This window comes from Peromyscus eremicus, chromosome 2 (genome assembly GCF_949786415.1).
Source record: "Peromyscus eremicus chromosome 2, PerEre_H2_v1, whole genome shotgun sequence".
Lineage (NCBI taxonomy): Eukaryota > Metazoa > Chordata > Mammalia > Rodentia > Cricetidae > Peromyscus > Peromyscus eremicus.
This window is the reverse complement of record NC_081417.1, coordinates 117756266-117770982: the sequence shown is the minus strand read 5'-3', so window position 1 is coordinate 117770982 and position 14717 is coordinate 117756266. Positions and strand designations below refer to the sequence as shown.

General features: G+C 42.6%; 1 protein-coding gene, 1 non-coding gene and 1 pseudogene across 2 annotated transcripts in view; 2 read left to right on the top strand and 1 right to left on the bottom strand.

Annotated features, from left to right (window-relative positions):
• Positions 1 to 7761, top strand: part of LOC131904839 (eukaryotic initiation factor 4A-I-like) — a 47074-nt pseudogene extending 39313 nt beyond the window's left edge.
• On the top strand, positions 6641 to 6784 carry LOC131905438 (small nucleolar RNA SNORA48). Its single transcript, XR_009377950.1, has one exon. It is a non-coding gene; the product is annotated as a small nucleolar RNA SNORA48 (small nucleolar RNA).
• Positions 7762 to 10271: 2510 nt separating the features above from the next.
• The window catches only part of Oma1 (OMA1 zinc metallopeptidase), a 62244-nt gene continuing 57798 nt past the window's right edge, over positions 10272 to 14717 (bottom strand). Inside the window, exon 9 of the mRNA XM_059256013.1 lies at positions 10272 to 10813. Coding sequence (XP_059111996.1) covers positions 10601 to 10813 — 213 coding nt within the window. The 3' untranslated portion in view covers positions 10272 to 10600. The remainder of the gene's footprint in view (positions 10814 to 14717) is intronic.

The window sequence follows — 14717 nt, the reverse complement described above, 5'->3', positions numbered from 1 at the left end:
GTGGCAGGAAGACCATAGGCTCAGACAGACCTGCTTTGAAGCCTTCTCATCTACTAGTGTATGATGTGTGTCAACTGATTAACATTTCTTAAGCCCTGGTTTCCTCACTTGTGTAATGAAACTGTGAACATTAGCTCATCCGTACAAATACTCCTTGGTGCAGGGGAGAGAATAATCAAATAACAGCAGCATAAATAATGAAAATATTAAACATTTCATTCTGTGAGATACTTACAACAGAAGTGCCAGCTCAGACACTCAGTAATGTTGAGGCAGCATCTCAAAGAACGAACACATGGATACAAACAAGATCTTCAGGCTTAGTTAGACTCCTAGCAAAGACAGCCTTGTCCATAGCTTCTCTTAAGAGTGAAGAAGAAAAAAAAACCACTTACTGCCCCTGCAAAATATTTCCTTTGCTTTATTTCTGATTGGCAGATCTGGCCCCTCATTGCTTCTAGACTAGTTACTGGCTGGTAAAGAGCATTAAGCTCATGATTCATTCTCTGGGGCAAGACACACTGCCACTGAACGTGCAGTTTGCTGGAAAAGAGGAAGAACGGCTGTTGACTAGTATATAAAACTGAATATGCACAGGTTGAGGAAGGTCCCAGACACATTTCATCTCATGCTAATTATTACCCTTGCCTACTATTATAAATGTTAATAGAAGGTACCCAGGGTGATTTCTGTTCACCCTAAGTGATTGTCTTAGTTAGGGTTTCTATTACTGTGAAGAGACACTATGACCATGGCAACTCTTATAAAGGAAAACATGTAATTTGGCCTGGCTTACAGTTTCAAAGGTTTCATCCATTATTGTCATGATGGGAAGCAAGGCAGCATGCAGGCAGACATGGTGTTGGAGAGGTAGCTGAGAGTTCTACATCTTGATCTGCAGGCAACAGAAATGAATTGTCTTCCACACTGGGTATAGCTTGCCTCCACAGTGACACACTTCCTCCAATAAGGCCACATCTCCTAATAGTGCCACTCCCTATGGTCAAGCATTCAAACACATGAGTCTTATGGGGGCCATACCTATTCCTACCACAGTGATGTTTTGAAAAGGTACCATGGATGAGGTTGTCTTGCTGTGTAACTCCATAGGGTGTTATTCACATCACAATCTGGATGAGTGATACCCTGAGGAGGTTCACAGTGCAGAATTTGTGTGGCACTAGCTTCAGTTATGGAGAGAAGAAAGGCAGTTCTTTGGTGTAATCTGTATTCACATCCTCTCTAAGTAATCACCTCTATCCTTGGTATCAGTGGCCCAAACGTAATGTTATTCTTCATTTTGTATTATTTTTGTCATCAACATGTTTTAGACATTTCATATGGTCAATCCTGATTGTCAATCTAATGGGACATGAAAACACTATTCAAACACACAAATGGATGTGTCTATGAGGGGGTTTCCCTAGAAAGGTTTAACTGAGGATAGAAGACTCACCTTCTGTTGTAGAGCAGAACTCCATGGTTTGGGGTCTCAGACTAATACAAAGGAAAACTTGAGCTGTATACCAGCCTTCATCTCCCTCTGCTTTCTGACTATAGAGGCAATGTGAGCAGTGGCCTCGTACTCCTGCCCCCATGACTTCTCCACTATGACAGATTGTAGCCTCAAATCATGTTAGTGAGCCAAACTAAATCTGTCTTTCTTAAATTCCCTTTAGCAATGAGAAAAGCAAATAGCATGCATAAAGTCATCAACATTCTGGTTAATAAGAGGACTTGAACTTGGTCATGAGAACTCTACTTGTCTTTCTGGTATTATCGAGGTTGGGCTCAGGAGAGATCTCCAGCTCTGCCGGGCTACTGGAAACAGTTCAGAGAGACTCCAGCAGCAGAGAATACAAAAACAGGGTAGGGATAGGCCTATTATTACTTAGTGCTATCTGGAGAGGGAAAAACTATTGACCATGCTACATCACATCTTTCTCTTGAAGTGAGCTTCCTTATACAAAAGACTCTCTTAAATAGATATCTGACAAGAAGCAATCTCTTAGGATTTGGCCCCAAACTTTCTTCTGTAAATCATCTTTGAATGTAAGTAGAGCATAAGCCATTGGTGAGAAGGAAAGGGGGAAATTAATAATGATTGTGAGCTCTGTACCAGGCACTTGCCTGCATAAAGCCCTGCCCCCTCACATGCTCCAGGGTACTGGTGTTGTGGAATGTTTGGTAGGACAGAAGCCATCCCGGGTAAGAGAGGTCACAGACTAATGATGTCCACATGATTCCAAACATGCTTTTCTACATCACACTAATGACCAAGGAAGAGCCAATCTATCAACAATGCCTGGGTACCAGGAGCCCAGAGGGTCAAGGAAGCCTTGACAAGGAGGTCAGGGTCAAGTCCCTTAGACCCTCTGGGTTCCAGGTTTCCTCTTCATGAAGCGAGATAATCCTAACCACCTGGGAGAACTGAGCCAGGTATCAAGTCAGCTCATGCATGTCCAGTGCTTTCCAGACTTGCTCATGAAGGAGAATCAGTGATGACTGGCAGCCATTATTCCTTTTTCATTGTTGCTCCTATTGTTAGTAACTTTATTTTATTGTTCCCAAATGACCCAATTTCCAAGACAATCTAACCCCAAGGCCCTCATCAAAGTGTTTGAGGGCTACTGAGACGGCTTCCTCAAGCCAGGCATCCCCTATCCTGTATTCCTCTCACATTTCAACTCCCAACAGACTCCTGTGTTTTGGATAAGGTCAGACCACTGAGTGTTACCTGCAACCTGTTCTGGCTGTTAGGTTAACTGCTCTCGGACAACTGTCCCATGCATATAAACATCACCTGATGGATACATGGACTATGATTTCCAAATCAAAATTCTTACTTTACAGTGGCTGCTAGGGTCACTCTGGACCATATGGATCATGGATAACAGATGCAAGCACACTATGCTGGAGGTTACGTGACCCAAAAGAGTAGCTAGCATCCTTGACCATACTGGTGGCCACTCTGGACACTACAGAAGATTGTCCTGTGTCTTATTACAAGTGGCACCTGCTGCAAATACAGCTCAGCGGGGAGAGCCCCATCCTAGCACACTAGAAGTGGAACTATGAAGAGGCAAAAAAACAATGTGTATACAATGATTTAAAAAAAAAAACACAGTCACATTTCTGTTGAGGAACTGACTTGTTACTTCCTCAAAACAACCCAAGAGTTGAAGGTTCTTGGAGATCCTTGTGTGCAACCAGGAGCCAGTTACTCCTCTCTCCTGGACTTTAACTTCTTCCATAGAGTGGGCTTGTTGCAGGCACTTGATAACATTTGGTAGCTAACTTCATAGTTTGATTTCCCCAAAAGCATGGCCTTAAGACAGACATGAGCATGAGGGTGGGACAGACGGACTCTAGGTAACTCAGTTGAACTCAGAAAACACTTGGGAGGAGAGGGTGAGACAGAGAAAAGAGAACAAGCTATAACGGATATATGGAAAGTAAAGCTGTGGCCCACTGAAGCTCAGCCCTATGGGCTGATCTGGTGACTCGCAGGAATATACCCAAGAATCATTCCAAAAGGATAGGGTGAGGCACTGAGCCCATGTTCCCTGATTCCAACCCTGCTAGCTTGGAGATAAATTTATAGAGTGAGATTCCATCAAATATTAGAACAAAACAAACAAACAAAGAATCACCATGTACCAATCCACACTTCTGCATGTTGTATAAAGCCAGTGGGTGTTGTTACATTTGAAAGTCACCAGAGCCCTGGGAATGGGGCAGGGCAAATGTTAATGGCCCCTCTCTCCAAAAGGAAAATACAACCAGTGATTTTTGCACTTGATTCTCTATAGTGACATCAAAAGGAACTCATTGTGGGAAAAATTAAACCCAATTTGTGTCTGTGCAAAAGCAAGTTACTTTAGAAAATATATCTTTAAAATGGAACAACAGAATCCTTGACTAGAAAACTCATCATCTATACCCTACAAAACACAGTTATACTTTTGATCTACTGGTTACAATTAATCCATGTTAATTGTATTATAGTTTGTGAATTCTGGAGGTGGGGGAAGCCGACCTGATTTTCAACCAGTGCAGCCTGAATGAAGATGGAGGCAGAAATGTGCCAGCAAGGCTCAACATTTCCAAGAGCCTACTTAAAAGTTGTACATTTTCTCTCACGTAAGTAGGCTACCCAAGTAAATTAAAATAACAAATATCTGTTCTTCTGGCTAGAATTTCGGTAACACTTCACACCTACAATGATCAGAGGCCCTGGTTGGTCTTGTAGAAAAGGGTATATGCCAGTGGTGTATCCATGTTGTGTGCATATAATACACATGCATCAGTCTATGTATGTGTGCATGGAGGCCAGAGGTCAATGTGGGGTATCATCCTCTCCACCGCAATTTTTTTCAGACATCATCTTTCCCTGTCTGACTATACTAGCTATCCAATGAGCTACAGGGACCCACGTAGCTCTACTCCCAATGCTGGGGTTACAGACAGGTCACGGTGACTACCATTTGTTGTGGGTGTGGAAATCTGAACTCAGGTTCCCACGCCTGCTCAGCAGCACTTTACCTACTATCTTTTTAGTCCCCCAGTTGGTAGCTGATGACATCATAGAGTTACACAAGCTAGAAACCATACCACACTGTCTGCCCCTCACTGGTCTCCACTCCTAAACAGACAGGCCACTGAGAGACCCTGGTCAGGCATCAAGATGTCCCAGAAACTGTGACACAAGGAGAAAAACATCCACAGATAGAACACTCAGGATTTCTGCCCAGAAATAAATGAGAGATGTTTCTCACAGCTGCTAAAGAACTCTTTAGGCTCCAATAAACACATTAGAAGGTGAGTAGTGAGGACTTTACCTTCCACAGGTATGAACAAGCATAGAAGAGCTTTTTCTCTCCCACCCTTTATAGACCAGTAAAATGAATGCTTCTAAATAAGGGAGAAGAAGTGTTGGCCCTGACATCCCAAAGCGAGGGTGAATGGAAGCACACTTCCCAGCTTCTCCGGCTCTATGAGATCCACCAAGAGAAGTGGCGGCGTATGGATGAGAATCACACTTTGGAATCAGAAAATGAGGGCTGCACTCACAGTTATGCCATCAACACACAAGCAGTGCTGGACACACACTGCTTACTAGCTTCCAGTTTGGGATTCTAGATAAAAGACGGAGCAATGCCTGCCTGCTCCTCACAAGAATGCAGTTTTTCGGGAAGAACTCTAGCTTACAAATTCCAACCAGTTCAGCTATCTACTGGAAGACCCCACTCAGATAACTTACCTAGTTCCTCCAAGCTTTTTTCTTCCCTGTGGCAAAACACCATTTATCCTTCAATCTCATAGGTTCAAATTAAAGCAGTCCTAGCACAGTCAAGCAAGCATACCAAGCATACAAATGCAAACTTACTCTTACAGCAATGTGAAATTTAGTCTACATTATCTTCATTCAGATTAAGCATTTCAGGCCAACTTTTTAAAGAACTGGTTTGTTTCTTTGCCTGCTGAAGGAGATCAAACACAGTGGAGTTCAATTCTAGGCTTGCTACTCACTGACCAATCTGGATGTGCTGTGTCTGAATTCCTCCAACCCTGTGATATGATTCTGTTTGGGTGCTGGAAACTGCACCCATTCTTAGTCACAATGATGGATGCTATGCATGAGGTCCAAGGCAATCAGGATAATCCCAGCTGCTACCATGGCAACTGCTTCAGGAAGCAGTTAGTGTTGAAAGTGTGTTTCAGTGGCTGTATGGACAGTCACTCTTCACATTTGGATGAACAAGGCATGTAGCCCTGGGAGTTGCTGGCAGCCATTTAGATATCAAAGCAGAGTGAAGCCAGAGCTGGAAAAAACTGAAGAAAATGAGCTACTTCTTTGATGACATTATGATGCTCTGTATTAAACTGTATCCCTAACTAGTATCTTCTGGGGAGTTTTATTAGGTAAGACAATACATTTTCTTGATAGAGTTTCAGTTTCTCTGTCTGTTCTTACTAGAAACAAATGTTCCTTATTTTTTAAGAGATTAATCCAAACAAGTTTTCATTATCCCTCTAAACTTTAGTTTCCTGGTTTACAATGGAAATGAGGGTGATATTTATCTACCTTACACAAGAGTGCAGTGGAGTCCAATAGTGCTTTTAACACTACACTTAGCACAAAGAAAGCATCAATAAAAGCGGGGTGAATTGTATTGTGCTCAGAGCTCTAGACAATACAGAATGTCCTATGTGTATCTCTTATGGAATAACTGCACCAGAATCTGAGGGTTTACTGTGCTCTTTTACCAAAGAAGAATGAGGACTCTGAAAATTTCTTGGGACCCACAGGTACTTAACGGGTATCAAATAAAATTTTCACCAAGTATAGTTCCTTCTCTTTTAAAATTAATCTTTGAACAAATGATTTATAATAAAATATTAACTGAATGCCTATAATGTTCCAAGCACTATTAGGTTTAAACATATAGTGGCAAATATGTAGATCTGGATTAGAGGAGAAATTAAATTAAATTTGTACCTTGGATCTATTGTTGTCATGATCCTAATGGCTGAGCTAACTACCCAACATCTGCATGCTCTATTCACAGGAAAAGCACAGACAGTAACAGGAGAAGTTATACAATGGAAAGAACATAACACTTAAGAACTTGAATGGAACCCCTGGCAATGGGCAAAGAGACACCTTTTTGGTGGTATTGCTCTTATATCAGTCAGGAGCAGAGCAGATGACAGTCCTTTGTTCATCCTAGCTTGATGCCTGACTTGGTTGTCAAAGCTGTTTCATACGTAGGGCACATAAAATCCTGATGCTGCCAGGCAGTGGTAGCACATGTCTTTAACCTCAGCACTCAGGAGGCAGAGGCAGGTGGATCTCTGTGAGTTCAAGGCCAGCCTGGGCTACAGAATACAAAACGTGGTCATGGCATTAGGAGACTACATGGGTTCCTCTTGTCATGCCTGTATTGGGGGCACCAATGTTCATGCTGAGGTACAGAAGATGCAAATGGAAGCTCCCCATATCATCATGGGCACCCCTGGCCGGGTGTTTGATATGCTTAACTGGGGATACCTGTCCCCCAAATACATCAAGATGTTTGTACTGGATGAAGCAGACGGAATGTTAAGCCATGGGTTCAAAGACCAGATCTATGATATATTCCAAAAGCTCAACAGTAACACACAGGTAGTTTGTTGTCTGCTATAATGCCCTCTGATGTCCTTGAAGTGACCAAGAAGTTCATGAGAGACCCCATTTGGATCCTTGTGAAGAAGGAATAATTGACCCTGGAGGGTATCCGCCAATTCTACATCAATGTGGAGCGAGAGGAGCGGAAGCTTGGCACATTGTGTGACTTGTATGAAACCCTGACTATCACCCAGGCAGTAATCTTTATCAATACCAGAAGGAAGGTGGATTGGCTCACTGAGAAGATGCATGCCTGGGATTTCACTGTTTCTGCCATGCATGGAGATATGGACCAAAAGGAACGAGATGTGATCATGAGGGAGTTCTGGTCTGGTTCTAGCAGAGTATTAATTACCACTGACCTGTTGGCCAGAGGCATTGATGTACAGCAGGTCTCTCTAGTCATCAACTATGACCTTCCCACCAACAGGGAAAACTGCATCCACAGAATTGGTTGTGGTGGTCACTTTAGCTGTAAAGGTGTGGCTATTAACATGGTGACAGAAGACAAAAAGACTCTTCGAGATATTGAGACATTCTACAACACCTCCATTAAAGAGATGTCCCTCAATGTTGCTGACCTCATTTGAGGGGCTGTCCTGCTACCTGGCCCCAGCCAGGGTTCAGTCCTGGGGGGATGAAGAACAGCTGGAGTGGGGAGAGAAAGGAACCAAGGGATGGACATCTTGTTTTTGTTTTTTTTTTTTTGGTTTTGGTTCTCTAAATAAATAAATAAATAAATAAATAAATAAATAAATAAATATCACCTTTTGAGGCAAAAAAAAAATAACTTGAATGGATCTTACCATCAACCACTATTTAATTTCTCCTAAGAGACTCCAGAACATCCTGAGGTGAAATCCAACACCTCAGTTGGATTCCACAGTTAAAAAACTTTTGTATCAGCTGGGCAGTGGCACACACCTTTAATACCAGCACTCAGGAGGCAGAGGCAGGTGGATCTCTGTGAGTTCGAGGCCAGCCTAGTCTACAGAGTGAATTCTAGGACAGCCAGGACTGTTTCACAGAGAAACCCTGTCTCAAAAAACCAAAAAGAAAAAAAAAAGAAAGAATAAAAAGAAAAAAAACTTTTGTGTTTACTGTAAGACACTGTCATTAATTTATCCACACTCTTTCTGACATAGTGTCAACTTGCATGCAGTTTCTAAGACCTCTGAACAATAGGATTAGCTTGGCCAGAGAGACAGAAGAAAAAAGAAGAGTAAGGACTGCAGTACACTGTTTTCTTAGGAACTCTCCACAGAAGTCAAAGCCTTACTGTTTACCTGTGGGTGACATTCTCCAAACGTCTTTACACATTACGGGGTGCTGCTTACAAAACCAGTCACCAGGAGCATAAAGAACGGCAACATGGATAACAGCTACTGTGACACTCCCCTTACAACTGCAGTCTTGTGTGCAGATCAAGAAATACTTTATAAACAAGACAGCAGGACCAGAAAAACATAAATAGGCTCAAGCTTGTCTCGTGACAACTAGGCATTTTGTCTGAGCATCAAGATACATCCCAAGTGAGATTTCACAAGCTTTGGGGGCGGGGGACCTGCTCTGCCACTCTACCTTACCCCAAGTTTCTCATGAAGACTGACACAAGGATCTAAGAAGACTCAGAAAACCACCCTGCAGACAACACGGTGCTTTTATATTTGCAGACTTCTCTGATTTCATACTTCTTTGAAGTTCACCTGTATTGAATGAAGCGAACAGATAATCGAGAATGCAATTTGTTCCTTGTCTTTTTATAGCTTTGTCTTTGGTACGTGAGAGTTGTGCAAATGAACAAACCGGAAACCAGAGATATAATTTTGTTCTTTCTAGGTAAGAGACATTGGGCACATTATTAAGCCTCTCCGAGCCCATTTATAAACATAAAATGAAAATAAAACTTACCTCATAAGATTGTGTAATAAATGAAATAAAAAGGGCTCTGCTCAAGGGCTAGAAGAGTTGTCTTATAGTTAAGAACACTTCCTGCTCCTTCAGAGGACCCAGGTTCAGTTCTCGGAACCCATGTCAGGTGCTCATCACCACCTGTAACCCCAGCTCTAGGATCTGGCATCCTCCTGGCTTCCTTGGGCATCAAATGCACTTGCATATACTCCCCACTTGTATTCTTAAGTAAAAATAAAACAAACCTTTTAAGGGCTCAGCTCCTAGATAGCAGTTACTCCTCATAAAAAGAATTTTCTTTCACTTTTAATTCCCCAACAAAGTATCTATTGAATGTGTGTGGTGATTTGAAAGAAATAGCCCCGAAACAGAGTGGCACTATTAAGAGGTGCAGCCTTATTGGAGGAAATGTGTCACTGTGGGTGCAAGCTTTGAGGTCTCAAGCTTCACTCAGTGTGATAGCCAGACCATTTCCTGTTGCCTGAAAGATGTAGGACTCTCAGCAATTTCTGCAGCACCATGTGTGCCTGCATGCTGCCATGTCCTACCATGATGATAACAGACAGAACCTCAGAACAGTAAGCTGCCACCCCATTAAATGTTTTCCTTTATAAGAGTTGCATGGTCATGGTGTCTCTTCACAGCAATAGAAATCCTAACTAAGACAATGTGTTTCAAGAAAACCATCCCTCTAAAAGATAAAACCTAAGGCTACCAATTTGAGAGTATAAATAAAACTGCCTAAATAACTCACGTTTTAAAACTTACTTCCATCCCTACACAACATGGTCATCAACTTCAGGCTTCACTAGGGATGTTCCTGGAGCACCTTCCCCTATATCCTCCCACAGCACCTGGCCATCGGCCAGCAAGAAGAATGAGGGAGCACTCACTCCTGCCTCTCTGGGTATTGCCCTCAGTGAGAACACAGCAGTGTCCTCTGGGGACCTCCAAATCCCCACATCACCACAGTATGCTTACACCTCTCCCCACACACACTGTACAGCTCACTTGGTCACCTGACCCACAAGCAGCACTTCCTCTGCCTCTGAATAGAAATGGCCTCTAACACTCACCTGGGGGTATTTCCCTTGGGAATTCTTCTCTTTTCCACACACCCCACAACCCAGTGCAGACCACCACCTCCAGACTGTCAGTTACCCATTTAATAACCACTCAGACTTCAAAACCCACTGTAGGCAGGAAGTTCTTTATAATAATTACTACCCTCAGAGGATGCATCCACTAGGGGCCTGACTTCCAAATCTAAAGCAGGTATGGATGATAATATAAATTTATTCTGTGATGTTTTCCTCATTAGAAGTATTTCAAAATAGATTAAAATATAATAATATTTTATGAAAGATACAAATCTAGAAAAATTCAGGTATCTGTAATAGACATGACTTGACCTTGAATATCCTGTTTTTTTTTCATTTAAAACATCATTTTTAGGAGTCACATAAAAATGATGAAGATCACTATATTCTTCATACCCCAAGTCTCACACATTTCAGTTCAACCTGTAGTTCTTTTCTCAACTATGTATGTCAGTGGTATCTGTTCCTGTTTCTGAATGGGGAAAGCATCCATTTTCTGTTTCTTAACAGTGGTGTTTAGGTCCTCTTTCTCTGAGTCTTCAAGAAAACGCTTCACGGTAAGCTTGAACAGCAGCCGAGGGTCTGGTCCAGAGAGTGGTGGGCAATTACAGACCTCCCGAAGTTTGAGAGCCTACAAAGAAGAATACAATGCAGTTCTTCACATGGTCTGCACAAGACAACCAAAAGTAAGAGAACGTGTCTGCATGTTTAAATAGAGGTCGACTCAAGTATAACGCACGAAGAAGAACCACGGGTACGTTTGCTATCGCTTTCCATGATTTGGTCCAGTAACCATCTTTTTAAAGCAGCAGCTGCATGTGGAACAACAGCCACATGGTGAGGTAAACAAGTCTCTAAGAAAATAAATGGTTTCATCACCTTCGAAGATCTTGAGAACAACATCAGATTAACAAGGCTCTGAAGATTCTGTAAGAGATTTTTTTTCAACCCAAGAAAAATAATAGAATGTCCATGACTGAACCCACTGAAGAAAACCAACACAACAAAGTTGCTCACAGCTGTGACCTTCTAGGGTGGAATAGATGCTAATGACAGAGAAGGAGCAGAAAATCAAAATCACAACAATTTTTAACTCTAGGGAGAATAAAATGTTGTGGGGAAAGGAAGAGCAATTATAACGCACTGTGTAACTCAGTTGTAACTGATGTTTATAGTTTAAAATACCAAATCTTGAATCAACCCAAATCACAATTTAATCATTTGGGGAAGAAGAGAGCAGCGTGTGTGTGTGTGTGTGTGTGTGTGTGTGTGTGTGTGTGTGTGTATGTGTGTGTGTGTGTGTGTGTGTGTGTGTGTATGTGTGTGTGTGTGTGTGTGTGTGTGTGTGTGTGTGTGTGTATGGGGGGGTGACAGTGCTGGAAAGAGAGTTTAATCTGGTTCTCTGCGGTGAAAGATAAATAGAAGGCTTAAAACTGAAACGTTAGGAAATGGCAACAAAGCATGTGATTTACATAAGCTGGGAAAACCCAAAACAGCATGTTAACAGTACAGAGAGTCACTGCCTGAACAGAGGGCAGTTGCGGAGTGCTGCTGCCCATAATAAGAATACCTTAACTGTCATCATAGAGCCCTCATCCAGTGGCTGATCAAGGTAGATGCAGAGATCCACGGCTGGGCACCAGGCCAAGCTCTGGGGGTCCAGTCGATGAGAGAGAGGAGGGATTCTATGAGCAAGGGACATCAAGATCATGATGGGAAAACATACAGAGACAGCCCCCAAACCACGTAACTCTGTAGAGGACAGAGAGAAAGAAAGAGAAGCAGGCATGCGATGTTTAGGGGCAGAGAAAAAACAAAACTCGATGGACTACAGGTTGGGCACATACCATACCACATGTCGAAACCTACAGAAGGTATCGCACCATGAATAAACCGGGCATGGAGGCAAGTGCCGATAACTGCGTCACTTAGGAGGCAGACTCAGAAAGATCAGAATTTTAGGGTTATCCTCAGCTACAGAATAAGTTTGAGGCCAGCCTGGGATACATGAGGCCCTTTCTCAAATAATTCTTTTATATATACAAAATTCACTAAAAATAAAAAAAAAATCTATTACTTTTTTTAAAAAGTAAAGTTGGCTTGGAAATAAAAAGGCTGAAATTTTTGCTTTTGTCTAGTATGCTTTTTATGCTAATTTTGTACCACTCTGAATGATCTTTCTACTGAGTAGATGAACTTTGAATAGGTTTGACCTGTTTCCTTAATTGCCAGAAAAACTATATTCTTCATAAAGATTTCCTGTCACTGTTTCCTCATGTGTGGATTGCTGCATTCCACTTCCTCTCAAGAAAAATTATATTACATGCAAAATCTTTTGAATAGAAAGGTTTACTTAATATCTCAGTAAAACATTTTCTAGATTTTTTTTGGCTTTCTTTCTACATGTTTTATTGCATTTTGGTGTGCTAATATCTTTTCCCTTTTATAAATTCAAACTTATCATATTAAATAAATCTTCAAATTTCTTCAAAAGTGAGGATTTTCCCCATGTGCACCTAGAATATGCCTTCCACTGCCTTTATTTTCTGTCCGACTCTATGCATTGCATAAAAGAGGCACTTCATAAATGCAGGCTGAATTTTAAACTATGAATAATCATTTTAATAAATGCTATAAAATATTATGGAGAGTCTACAATGTATGAGAAAATAGAAAGATAATCCAATAGCAAGAATATACAGCTCCAAGAATCCTGAGGAAAACTGAATGTAAGTGCAAAAGCAACTGCCTTAAAGATTCCCAAATGGATGGGGGATGAGAACATAAAGGAACAGGGACAGAGTGGGAGAGCAAAGAAAGAAATACCATGGTAGATGGAGACATCATGGGAATAGGGAGAGACGGGGTGCTGGGGAGGTTCCCAGGAGTCCACAAGGATGACCCCACCTTGGACTACTAGCCGTGGTGGGGAGGGTGCCTGAACTGATCTACTCCGGTAATCAGATTGGTGAATACCTTAACTGTCATCATAGAGCCCTCATCCAGTGGCTGATCAAGGTAGATGCAGAGATCCACGGCTGGGCACCAGGCCAAGCTCTGGGGGTCCAGTCGATGAGAGAGAGGAGGGATTCTATGAGCAAGGGACATCAAGATCATGATGGGAAAACATACAGAGACAGCCAATCAAACTAGTGGAAACCCAGGACCTGTGGACCAATAGCTGTGGAGCCCCCATGGGACTGGACTAAGCCCTCCAGATAGGCGAGACAGTTGTTTAGCTTGAACTGTTTGGGAGGCCCCCTGACTGTGGGATCGGGATCCATCCTGGTGCATAAATGTACCAGGTTCTGCTGGCTCCCTATGGGAGACCTTGCCTTGGAGGAGGTGGGAATGGGGGGAGGGTTGGGGGGAGGCAGGGGTGCGGGAGGAGGGAGGAGAGGGGGCTCTGTGGTTGGTATATAAAATGAATAGAAAATTTCTTAGTAATAAAAAAAAAAAGAAGAAAAAACATTATCAAAGCTCTTGCAAACCACTTTTTATTAGTAAGTGTCAAAAGGTGAGGAGGAGCAGGGCCTCACCCACAGACACACAGGTGAGGGAGAGAGATGGAGGGCCTCACCCACAGACACACAGGTGAGGGAGAGGATGGCGGGCCTCACCCACAGACACACAGGTGAGGGAGAGGATGGCGGGCCTCACCCACAGACACACAGTGAGAGAAGAGGATGGCGGGGCCTCGCCCACAGACACACAGGTTCATCAAGCAGAACTTTGAAGAGTCTGCTAACCTAACAATGTATGGAGAAAAGGAAAAGTCAGACTGCCTTGCACACTGGTATTCCTACACTGCCAGTTCTTAGGAACATCTTTTTCTCATTACTGACCATAATTTCCTATAGATAATAGTGTCTAAGCACTGCAAGCATTAATCATTTCTACAGCAGAATGTCCTATTTTAGCTATTTTTTTCTATTATTATATATCCTAGGGCCACTTAAGTATTCACTAGGTATCTCAGAAGCTGTGGGAGCCACCAGGAAGACCACAGAGAACAGGGGCCATATATTCCTCGGTAGAAGACAATGAATCAACAGGAAACAAGATCAATCTAGTTGGAAGAGGGAGCATGGCTGCATGGGAGACAGGCTATTTGACACTGAGGGGCCAGAAAAAAGCCTCTTTGGGGAGGTGATGTCTGGAACAGAGAAATCCACAACGGGGGGAGGGGGGGATCTATAAGAAGACAAGCTGGTGCAAAATGACTAGACCCCAGAAAACCTAGGAACAAGACAGGTGTAAAGCTAGGGAACAAGACAAGCAGTAGCCAGCTCACGTGATCAGAAGACTACAGGACTGAGCTGGTTAGTTTTCATCATCTTGACATAAACTAGAGTCACCTGGGAAGAGGGGAACTCAACTGCATCCATCAGATTAGCCCGTATGTGGGTATGTGGGGCACTTTCTTGATTACTGATTGATGTGGGAAGGTCCAACCCACTGTGGACCGAACCATTCCTGGATTATATAAGAAAGCAAGCTGAACAAGCCATGATAAATAAGCTAGTAAGCATTGG